The 12,249-nt window shown below is 46.6% G+C and overlaps 1 protein-coding gene and 1 non-coding gene across 2 annotated transcripts; both read left to right on the top strand.

Annotated features, from left to right (window-relative positions):
* Nucleotides 1–307: 307 nt before the first annotated feature.
* On the top strand, nt 308–410 carry LOC132506597 (U6 spliceosomal RNA). The gene has a single exon (XR_009535913.1). It is a non-coding gene; the product is annotated as a U6 spliceosomal RNA (small nuclear RNA).
* Nucleotides 411–8,287: 7,877 nt separating this feature from the next.
* Nucleotides 8,288–9,691, top strand: ZG16 (zymogen granule protein 16). Its single transcript, XM_060124809.1, has 3 exons — nt 8,288–8,347; nt 8,531–8,663; nt 9,373–9,691. Exons 1-3 carry the CDS (start codon nt 8,293–8,295, stop codon nt 9,689–9,691), a joined length of 507 nt encoding a protein of 168 aa, XP_059980792.1. The 5' UTR covers nt 8,288–8,292.
* The last annotated feature ends 2,558 nt before the right edge of the window (nt 9,692–12,249 follow it).

The raw sequence follows: 12,249 nt of genomic DNA, 5'->3' as shown, positions 1-12,249 counted from the left end.
AACGAAATCGAAGCATATGTATAGAAGGCTAGGAATATATGATTTAGGTGTATAACTAAAACACAAGGGGTAATTAGAAATTTTATGATTTTCTCACTTGCCCTGGACGGAGCCCCTCCTTAGAATGTGAGACTGTGTTGTTCTACTTGTGCACACTTGATTCATATAGAAACAGTCCCTTGGCACTCACCGTGCACTAGGCCATGTTCTGGAGTGAACCCTAAGAGCTGGGTACGGTTACCACCCACCCTTCTTTTTTTTAAGATGAGAAAACAAAAGCAGAGAGAAGTAAAATAACTTGCTACAGGTGCTCACTTCAGCAGCACATATTCTAAAACCGTAGAAACAGAGAAGAGTAGCATGGCCACTGCACAAGGAGGACACAAATTTGTAAAGCATTCCATTTTTAAAAAATTTATTTTACTTATTTATTTTTGGCTGCGTTGGGTCTTTGTTGCTGCTCGCGGGCTTTCTCTAGTTGCGGCGAGCAGGGGCTATTCTTCGTTGCAGTGCACAGGCTTCTCATTACGGTGGCTTTTCTTGTTGCAGAGCACGGGCTCTAGGCGCGGCCTTCAGCAGTTGTGGCTCATGGGCTCTAGAGCGCAGGCTCAGTAGCTGTGGTGCACAGGCTTAGTTGCTCCTGGTCTTCCTGGACCAGGGCTCTAACCCGTGTCCTCTGCACTGACAGGTGGATTCTTAACCACTGTGCCACCAGAGAAGTCCAAAGCATTCCATATTTTTATGACCAACTCTCTACAAATTCTTATCCGTGGAGAAGACAATGCTTAGATCTGCATCACAATCACCCTTGTTTACTGTGTGTTTTCCTGCTCACCTCCCAGAATGGACTCTCCTCACCCTCAACATCCTCTTCTGTCTTTAGCTGAGGGTGGCATCTAAGATGAGGGCTTCGCCCATTTTGGCGAGTTACTCAATTTTTCTGGGACTCTCCCATGTACATATGTTATTAAACTTTGATTTTCTCCTGTTTAAAAATAAATAAATAACTTGCCCCAGGCACACGTGTGCCCTCTGTGTAGTGGTGGCTGGATTCCAACACAGTCTGTGCTTTTCACCAGCACATCACACTATCTCTGTCTTAATGCATTTGCAGAACACATCATGCATGAGAGCAGATGGCTGTTTGAACTTCACGTGATGTGTAAAGGAAACCAAATCTGCTCCTATTTTTATTTTTATTTTATTTTATTATTTTGCTCCTATTTTTAGATGAATTCCTCCTGACACAAAGCAAGAATGACTGCTTCCTAGTGGAGCGACTCCCACTTTGATAGTTTATCCAGCATATATGAGCACTGGATATAGCTGATCCTACCACTCAGATGGACAAGGATTTCATCCCTTTGAATATTATATTGTCATATGTTCTGGAGGGTGATTATTTTTGTGAGGAGGAGGAAAACAAATTAAAGGAAACGAAGGAAAAATAAACTAAACAAAGGAAAAAAATTAAAAGTTGCAGTTGATAATTCAGTAAGAGGTGTGGAGACTGAAAGCAAAAACAGAGCTTAAAAAAAGTTACCGTGTAATTATATCTCAATAAAAGGAAATAAAAACCAGATTCCCAAGTGACTTTAACTTTAGTTGTTCAAGCCAACTTACACAAAATTCTTTTTCAAGTCTTATGATGCGTTTGACAAGATCTCCAGGATCTAAACTCAAGCTAAACCATAAGATAAAGCTAACTGCAGATGAAAAAGATATGGCTGCCTACACCACCTTTATCTGAAAGAGACCAAAAAGGAAAGCCGTGTTTTGTGAAATTCTCAAGGGAGAAGAGAATAAACATTTACCCAGTACTTACCACGTGCCAGGCCTGTCAACAGAAATTGGTTGATCTCCTTATCTCCAATATACAGATGAAGAAGCTGAGGCTCAGTAGGTCATGAAGAGAGTAAGGACTGGACCCAAGCTTTAACCCATGTCTCTTTATAATACAACATTCTGTCCACAAATTCTTGGTACATCGCTATAGGTTTCTGACTTCAAAAATGATTAATATATAATCATTTTGTAATATATACACATATCAAATCATGATGCTATATACTTGAAACTAATATAATGTTATATGTCAATTATATCTCAATTTAAAGTAATTATTAACAGTGTACACTTATCTACCCAAATCTGGGTCTCCAGAGCCACTCTAGTTACTGCCCTAGATGTGTCCCAATCCACTTCTAGCCTGACAGTTTTGAACAAATAGCATTGGTATATGAAGAAATTGTAATTGAACCTTACCCTTTGAGTTAAAAAACTGCAATTTGTAATAGGAAATAACATTTCATATCACGACCCACTACACACAGATAGAGTGTTTAAGTGCACTACTTCAAGAAACAATATTGGAACTTCTCTGGCAGTCCAGTGGTTAGGACTCGGCACTTCCACTGCCAGGGCCCCAGATTCGATGCCTGGTCAGAGAACTAAGGCTCCGCAAGCCGCAGGGCCAAAAAAAAAACACCCAAAAAACAAACAAACAAAAAAACCCAATACTGGGGCTTCCCTGGTGGCGCAGTGGTTGAGAGTCCGCCTGCCGATGCCAGAGACACGGGTTCGTGCCCCGGTCCGGGAAGATCCCACATGCCGCAGAGCGGCTGGGCCCGTGAGCCATGGCCGCTGGGCCTGCGCGTCCGGAGCCTGTGCTCCGCAACGGGAGAGGCCACAACAGTGAGAGCCCCACATATCGCAAAAAAAAAAACAAACAAAAAACAATATTTAACTTTGTTACATGCACTGCTCTCCTATTTTCTTTTCTATTCCACTTTTAAAATATGCTGATCTTGAGCTGTTAAACTGATTTCATGGCACACCAATGGGTTAAGATCTACCGTTTGAAAAACACTGTCCTTTAGGGTTTTGGTTGATCTTGAGATTTTTTTTCTTGTTTTGTAAATGCAGAAATATAGGCTCTAAAGAATGAGGTGACTTCCTTAAATTCACACAGCTAAGAAATATTGGATGGAGGACCTCAACACAGAATTCTGTGTTTATGCCCAGTATTCTTCTGAATACAGAATTTCTTCAGGGGAAGTGTAAATGAGAAATTGAAGAAAACCCATATGCAACCCTGTGAGAAGAGAGACATAGCTGTGTGAAGAGTCAAAAGAGGAACATTTCATAGGAGTCTCGCTGCAGCTGACGCATTTGACAGTCATTTCTAGGGGACGCCTGCTCTGGGCCAGGTGAGATGCAGGACCTGGGAATTCAGAGGTGGGGACTACACAGTTCCTGCCTTAGGATGGGCTCCCGTTTCAGTGGAGGAGCCTTCCCTGTAAACAGATAAATTGCGGTGCAGGGTAATTAGAACCAGACTAGTGATGGAGGAAGCACAGCTGGAGGCTGTGAGTGGGGGACAGAACCATGAGAGAAAGGAGCCATGAATTCTGTTCAAAGTGAGGGGCTGGGAAGAGAAGGGAGTTGAGGAGAGCAGGCTTGGTGGTGGGCACAGGGGGTGGCCGAGCTGGTGGTATGGGCAGAATATCTTGAGGGTAGAAGGCACTGGGTGGGCAGAGGAGGGGAGCATTTTGGGCAGCCATGTAACCGAGCAGGACCCTAGGAGGCTTTCCCAGGATAGACCCCCACCCATGTCCTCCGCCTGCCTTTTGTCTGTAGAAAAACTTTAGTCAAAGAATAAATTTAATCAGAGAAGTGAGAAAATGCAGAAAGAAAGGGAAACGGTCAAGCAAGACAAAATAATAATACTTTAGCCATAAATCAAAGTCAAGGACCTTTAGTTCCTCCTCAAGGACTATAGATATTATTCTAAGCCACAACCTTTGAGCTATTTTACAGATACTAAAACTCCCACCAGGTGGAAGAAGTTAACTGTACACTGTCTACAAGCCCGTAGACCCCAGACCAGTTGGAACCAGAAGGTTGATGATGCTGACTCCCGATTACCTCACCACCAACCAATCAGAAGAATGTCCACGAGCTGACCACACCCTGCTCCTTGAACACTATAAGACTCCTCACTACCCGCTCCGGGGTGGGGCACACAGTCTTGAGGATGTTAGCCCACTGTGGCCCCCTTTGTCTGGCAAAGCAATAAAAGCTACTCTTTTCTACCTCACCCCAAACTCTGTCTCCTCCTTTCTCTTCGCATTTCTATTTGGCACCGGTGAAGAGGCCGGTTTTTGGGAACAGCTGGAGTAGCAAAACCAAACTGCAGGCCACTGAGGGGCGGGCGTGTGGGGCATGAGGGTCAGGCGGGTAGAACCCCCTTTTTCAACTTAGTGAGGTCACTTCTGCTCTCTAGACTTTATGCATTGGAACAGTGAAGAGTGAGCAGAAAAGCAAGCTCACGTTTGTTTTCATGGTAAAACCCTTTGCTCAAATGAAACCTCCATGGAGGCCCAATGTATAAATGAGGAGGTGGAGGATGTTTTTTTCTTAACAGGAAACAGATCTACCGTTGTTTGGAACTATACTGTGAAAACTCCTTGATGGGGGGAAGGGGCAGATTCTCACCCTGGGGTCTGAACATGCACCAAGACTTGGAGAAGACAGAGCTGCTTTGTCTGAGGGAGGGAGGGTCTCTGGGACAGTCCAGGAGGGCAGGCGAGAGGGACCCAGCAAAATGGGGGGAGGGTCACTCCCCTCTTGCCATGGCCTCCCTTCCCCAGCCTCACCCACCCGCAGTCCATTCTCCACTCTATCAAAATCTGGAGGAACCCTTTTAAAAGGTAAAACCCTTCGATGGCTCCCCTCACTCTCGGAAGGAATCCAAACTCCTGACCATGGCCTCCCAGGCCCTGCGCCCTCCGCCCGCTGGCTGCTGCCCAGACCTTGCCTCCCACTGGCTTCCCTCACTTACCACCAGCCACCCTGCCCTCCTTGCTGTTTCTGAATTCATCCCACGTGCTTCCTGCTCAGGGCTCTGGTACTTATTGTTCCCTCTGCCCAGCCCACTCCTCACCCAAATATCTTATTTCTCTCCGTCACTTCAATCAGGTCTCTTTGCAAATATTACCTGAGCAGAGGACCCTTTAAGCCAGAGCAGCGGCCTCTCCATCCCTCTTCACGTTCTCTCTCTGCTTTGATGATTTCTTCATAGCACATATCATGTAGTAACATTCATTTGATGACTCCCCCTGCTAGAGTGAAAGCTCCTGAGGGTGGGATTTGACTCCCCTCCTCCTTACTATCTCTCCAGCATCTGGGGTGGTGCCTCCGACATAGAGATGCTCCATAAACATGTGCTGAGTTAGTCGCTTTGCTAAAGGGCAGAGGAGTCAGTGAGTGTAAGTTGCCTGTGATAGCAGAAAGCTCGGGAAGGCTTTGGACTTTCCCTGCCTGTAGCACTGGAGCAGGGGTACCTTCCACTGCTTATAGGGACTGGGGCAGGCAGGCACCCAGCTGGCACATGGGTTAAATGTGAACTAGTTTAAACAGGAGCTGAGGAGGTAGAAGCAGAGGGGGGCCTGGTGTCCCAGGGCCTTCACCTTCTTCCTTTTGGATCCTCAGGCACAGCATCAGCGCAAACTCTAAGATGTACCAGCATTAGCTACACAGTGGCCTTTCTTGTCTCCAGGACGACAGAGGATGAACCCTGAGACCCCTCCCACCGGAGGAAGCGTACCTCTGTCACTCTGGAAAGGGGACTCAGGAATTTTGCCCGGAACCCAGGGACCAGTCTGCAGGCATGGAGGGGACTCTGGATCTTGGCATGAAACTGAACCTATGACAAGTGTAGCAGCCTCTATTCTGAGGGTCCCAGATGTGTCAGTCACGGAAATGTGAGGGTGTTTTCCCAAGGTGTTCACCTCAGACCTCCCTGAGCTGCCATCTTTGATTCCCTGTGTTTGGTCACAGACTCTGTGATGTGCTCCTATTAAAGAAGAGACGCATGATAATGAGAGAGGAGAGAGGGGGAGGAGTTAGAGAGAGAGCTTGGGAGAGATGAAGAGACAAAGAAGAGAAGAGGCGCCAAGAAAGAGAGAATATAAAGGGAAAACCTCAGGGCAAGAGATGTCAGGGAAAGAGCAAGACATTAAAGGAAGGAGAGAGAATCAGGGAGGAAAGGCAAGCACAAGAAAGGACAAAAGCCATACGAGAACAAAATGGCTGGAATGAAGTAAAAGTTGTCACCAGGATGTGCTCGTTTTGGACATGCAGAAGGTTGGAGAGGGGAGATCACACAGTGCCTCCTTGGCTGCCCTCCTAGCTCCCGGAATCTCCCTGCCAGGAGCCCCACCCTACTTCCGGCTCATCAGGGTGGGGCTCCCTGTGTTTCCTGGGATGAGTCCTCAGTCCCAGATGGTGAGCCTATAAGGGGGTGGGGTACTCCAAATGCCACACTCCTGATCATTACTAACCAAGGCTAAGGGTTCCAGCCCCTCCTTGGGCTTTGTTTTTCTGCCCTGCTGACACAGTGGGTCAGAGGGCCAGTCCTAGAGGGGCCCCAGAAGAGAAGGGCTGGCAAAGAGAAGAAATCGATGACACCAACCCTGGGGAAGTTTCAGACCTACAGGAGGGAGCCGTTGCCCTGTGTGGGCTACAGCCCCAGGAAGATTCAGCTATGGTGCCCAGGAGTCCTGAGGGCCCAGAACTGCCCCCAGAGGAGGACCTGCTTTTACTTCCTCAGCTTCCCACTTGCCCGCTGCGCTGACTCTACCTGTTCCAGGGAGGGGGATCTCCAGGTGTCCTGTGGCCTCAAGTCACCGTTCTCAGAGAGAAAAAGTTTGTGAAGAGTCTGACAGATCGCGGATGGATGAATGGAAAAAATAGAAAGTACAGCAAAATATTAAGATAGAATCTACATGGTGGGCATAGGGATGTTCACTGTACAATTCTTTCAACTTTTCTATACTCTGGATTTTTTCAAATAAAATATAAGGGGAGAGAAAAAAAGTGTCTGGCAAATAGTAGGCATTCCTAAGTATAAGGTGTTGGGAGTGTAATCCCTTTCCAGGAGAATCTATATTTCAAATACCTGCAGAGGACAATGTTTATCCTGAAAGATGGCAGATTGCAGGTGAGGGCACCAGCAGAAACCAAATAGGGGAAGGAGAACCTTGGACCACACCCAGAGGTGATTAGGAAGTTTGCCCACACAAAGCAGCTGGCCCTTCGGTTGGTGATCTTTTCTCAAGTTTATTCTGCCTCTCCTGAGATCTGGGCTTTGGTCCAGAGTTGACCCCACCCTGCCACCTGTAACCCTTGGGGCAGGATAAGATGTTCCAGACCCTGCCTGACAACTGACCCTAAGAGTTTGATCATGTTTGCTCAGGAGGTGAGGTTCACGCAATGAAGAGCAGGGGGAGGGCTTGGACGAGGTATAAAAGACCTGGAAGTTTCCAGGGGGTTACTTTGCACTTGAAAGTGCCAGGTGAGGGGTGACAGAGGTGTGGGCTGAGGGGTAATAGGGATGCCTGGATTTGAATTAGAGGGGATTCACGCTGAGCTGAAGAAGAGGCTTCCTGGATTGAATGGCTGGGGAGACCTGGTGTCAGCTAACCGGGGCATCTGGTTGTGAGCTAGTCTTAGGTGTAAGGATATCTGGATCTCAGCTGAAGGACTGGGGACACCCGGGATACACCTACGGCCAGATTTGTGTTAGTGGAGAAGGAGGTATGACAAATAGACCAGGTGCCTGGGATCTGTCTTAAGCCGGTTCCGATTTCTTCTCCAACTCCTCAGTCTATCCCACCTGCACCAGAACTGCTTGGACAGTGCTGTTGGCTGTTTCTTCTGTCACCACCTTCACTCTCCAAGTGACCCAGAGACACACCTCTAAAATGCTCCTTTCCTTCTGATTTGAGACTAGGATGAAACTAGGAATTTAAACTATGCCCCAGATGTCCCACAGACTGGGCCAATCTACCACAGGCCTACTTCAGTTAGGTTTTGCTCTGACTCCTGGTTTGATAAACTCAACCATCTCTAGGATTTGGAGATGTCCTCCACTTCTTCTTTAGAAAACTCCTTTCCTGCTTTGTGCCAGGAGGGAACAGGGCTTGACACAGCTTAATCCAGTTAGAAGGTCAGGATTGATCTTCTGGCTTGGGAGGGAAGAGAAGGATCGGCTGTAGCCAGACCGGAGAGAGGCAGAGGGATTGAGGACACATAAGATAGTATTTGTGACAAACAGGACTAGAGAGTGTGGACAGTTCTTTCTAAGACCAAGACTGGGTGGATGAGGTCTGAGTTGAAGGACCAAGAAACCCGAGCCTCAACCGGAGATCAGGGGTGCCTGGGTAAATGGTATCTGGGGGGATAAGGGTAAACGTTCACTTTCTCCTTTCTTCCCACTCCAGCCCCAGGATGTTGACCGTTGCTTTTCTTGCCCTTCTTTGTGCATCAGCCTCTGCCAGTAAGCGTAAGTGAGAAACCAGGAGCCCAGCACTAGAGTCAGGGGAAGCAGCTTCCTGTACTGCTGGTGGCCAAGGCTGTCAGTGGCTGACTTGGGGTGGTGGGAACTGAGTTGTGGGAGGAATAAGGGTGGTGGGGAGAAACTGAGCTCTCAGGGGATTTCTCTCCCCAACTCCACCTTTCCCTGCAGTTCAGGCCAGCTCCTCCTCTTTCAGTGGAGAGTATGGAGGCTACGGAGGAAAGCGATTCTCCCATTCTGCAAACCAGCTGGATGGCCCCATCACTGCCATTCGTGTCCGAGTTAACAGCTACTACATCATAGGGTAAGATTCTTTGCGTTTCGGTGGTTTGGGGACCTTCTAGGATCTTACTAAATTGTGTATTTCTCAGTCACTTTGGGTCACATCTGTTTCAATCAAGTCACAGGGATAACAGGATATGGAAAAATTATTAGAGGACTTGGATTTGAGACCTGTGCTGTCGAAACCCCTAACACACCCACACTTGTGATCTTGGGTAAATCATATACCATCAACTCAGAGGGACCTGGAAGTTGTCTAGTTTTTCCCCCACCCAAGGTTTAAATCCCCTCTGGCATCCTCCATCTTTGCTTGATGGCTCTCCCAAAACTTTATCCTTCTGATCCTGGATTTGTATCCTAGCACAGCATGGACAAGTCTCTTCCTTCATCGGAGCCTTTCAGATGTTTGAAAAATCCCTTTTCTTGTTTCAAGTAGGGGGTGGGGGCCTGGTGGGAGTGTAGACTTCAAATTCAAGCTCTGATATTCACTGTCTGGGTGATTCTGGGCAAGTTGTTTTCCCTCTGTGAGCCTGTTTGTCAGCAAAATGAGGAGTTGAAGTTCCATGTATGATATCCAAGGGCTTACCCAACCCTCACATTCTGTGGGACTGGCAGGGGGTTTGTCATCCCTGTCACTAGTCTGAAGGTCTCAGCCTGTAGGCCAAGAGGTCCTGAATTCTGATCACCTTACTCAGTGTCTCCCTTTCTTCCCTCCTCACCCCTGCCCCTAGTCTCCAGGTGCGCTACGGCAAGGTGTGGAGCGATTACGTGGGTGGCAAGTTGGGAAAGCTGCATGAGATCTCCCTGGACCCTGGGGAATCAGTGGTCCAGGTGTCGGGAAAGTACAGGAACTACCTGAGAAAGCTGGTCTTTGTGACTGACAAGTCCCGTGTCTTGACTTTTGGGAAAAACAGAGGCAAGAATTTCAAAGCTGTCCCCTTGCACCCCAACACTGTGCTACGATTCATCAGTGGCCGATCTGGCCAATCCATTATCAATGCCATTGGCTTCCACTGGGATGTCTACCCCAGTAAACATGAGAACTGCTGAGTTGTCCTGCAACACTGCAGTGGGGGTATGGGAACCCCTCACCACTAACCACCATCCACCTGTCTCAATGAAAAAGAAATAATAAAAGGGCATGGCTAAAGTGTGTGTATGGGTGCCTGCAGCTGGGGTCCACCTCTTGACTCTGGGTATGGATGTGTGACTCTCATTTCTGGCTATTCGTCAGACGTCAATCTGGGGAAGAGTGGGAGGATGAGGGAGAGAGGTGTAAGAATCCTGGGCTTTTCTTCATAATTTATTAAGAGGAGATAAGATTCTGGCCTGCACCAATTCTTTTTTTCAAGTGTTTACCCAAACTGGAGTTCTAAGGCTGAAGGTAAGACCTAGTTGTGGTTTATTGCGAAAACCCCAGATGTTCCACTCTCCAGCCCTTTTCTCCCCTTTGTCTTCCCCTTGAGATAGTGCTTCTCCACCAAAAGGCTGTCACCTCACTCTCCTGACCTTAACCCACTCACTGTACATGGGTGGCCTGAGCCATCATCCTTTGTTATTTCCCAGAACCCACCTGACTCCCAAAATTTAGCCTAAGTTCCTGCCAAGGGCTTTGCCTATTACCCCAGCCTAGTTCCTCCCCACCTTTACTCATAAGCCCTGGTGTCCTTGCTCAGCTCTCTCAGACCGCAGTTCTTTCCTCAGGAAGCCACCACCTCCTCAACAGCTTCTACTCTGCCAATATTACCCTCAAAACAAGGACATCCCAGGGTGGGGGGGTGGGGGGGTAGAGATTTCCATCATGGGTTTCCATGAAGAGAAGGGGCTGGTTAGAGTCCAGGGGAAGCATTAGGGTGACTGGATAGATTGAGCAAGGATACAAAGTTGCTTTGGAAATAATTCTTAGGACTCTAGCTCCCGGTCCTAAATTTTTGACAGTTTTTTGTTTGTTTTCTTTTGTGTGTGTGTGGTGGTGATTGGGGGTGGAGGAACTTACTCACTGCTCCCAATAAGTTTATACACATCCCAGAGAATCCCAGTCACATTTCTTCACAATTAGACGAAGATAACAGTTATGCACATGTAATTTTATAAAGAAATATTAACATTACACAAACTTATGCCTAGTCTGTTTTTATAAAAATTCCTTTATTTCTCTCAATTCCATGGAATGGAATACTGTGCCACTGTAATTATATTTTTATTGAGATATAAATCACATAATGTAAAATTCACCCTTTTAGAGTGTGCCATTCAGAGGTTTTTAGTATGTTCACAAGTTGGGCAACCATCACCGCTCTCTAATCCCAGAATACTTTTACCGCCTCAAAAGAAACCCCACCCCCATTAAGCAGTCACTCTCCATTCTCCTCTCCCCCAGGCCCTGGTAACCCTCATCTACTTTCTGTCTCTATGGATTTTCCTATTCCGGACATTTCATACAGATCAAATTATACAACAATGTGGCCTTTTATGTCTAGCTTCTTCCATTTAACATAATATTTTCAAGTTTTATCCATGTTATAGCATGTATCAGTACTTCAATCCTTTTTATGGCTGAATCTGACAGACTTTTGACAGATCAGATATCTGGTCAACTGTAGGAAAGCCTCTGTTTTCACACTATGCCCACTTAAGGCACTGGCACCTCAGAGGCAGCATGGCACAAGGGGGCTAAGGGAAGGGATTGCTGGCTCTTATCTAGTCTACACATTAGGTTTTGGCAGGAGATTATGATTGAAGAAAATATCCCCTTACTTAAAAACTTAAGCTTTAAAATTGCTGAATTAAGCTAATCATACATTTACCAAATATCCCCTGCTAGGATCTGGTTCTTTCCCTCTAGTCAAACTGTTTTATTGGTGCCATAACAAAGGTGTTTTTCATAGGATGCTAAAGGAGCAAAAAAGAAGACTAACTTTCTCTGGGAGGTCAGGGAAGACTGTGTGTGTGTGTGTGTGTGTGTGTGTGTGTGTGTGTGTGTCTGTGTGTGTGTGTGTCTGTGTGTCTGTGTGTGTCTGTGTGTGTGTGTGTGTGTGTGTGTGTGTGTGTGTGTGTGTGGTGTAGGGGAACAGTACTGGGCCCAGCTTATGCAGAAATATGAAGATATGAGAACTACAAGTGGTTCAGTACAGGTAAAATGCAAATCACAATTGGGCCAAAGATGAAGCCTCATGGAAAGGCAGGAACCGCGAATATCATACTGAACTATTTAAACTTTATCTTATGAGTTACGGGGAGCCACTGAAAACTTTGCCCAGGGGATTGATAAGATTTAGAAGAATATATAATTTTCCTGGTATAAGTGGGGAAAATGAACTAAAGGTAAAGCAGGATGAGATACGAAAATAGTTAAGAGACTAGTTCTAGATCAGAAATGATGTCTATACAAAGGCAGTAATATGAGGAAAAGAGAAAAGGGAAGAATTTGAGAGATTTGAGGTGGAAGATAGGCTCAGAAGAACTTGATAACTGAATGCACGAGGGTGAGTGAAGGAGAATCTAGGAGAACTACCATGTTAGTAGCTTGGGAAACTGGGAAGACTGTTACTCTCTGAGATGGGGAATACAAAAGAAAAATTAATTAGCTTTTGGACCCATTGAGTTTC

Source organism: Lagenorhynchus albirostris, chromosome 15, assembly GCF_949774975.1.
Source record: "Lagenorhynchus albirostris chromosome 15, mLagAlb1.1, whole genome shotgun sequence".
In the NCBI taxonomy this organism is placed as follows: Eukaryota; Metazoa; Chordata; class Mammalia; order Artiodactyla; family Delphinidae; genus Lagenorhynchus; species Lagenorhynchus albirostris.
The sequence above is the reverse complement of the archived record's forward strand: the minus strand, read 5'-3'. Positions and strand labels throughout refer to the sequence as shown.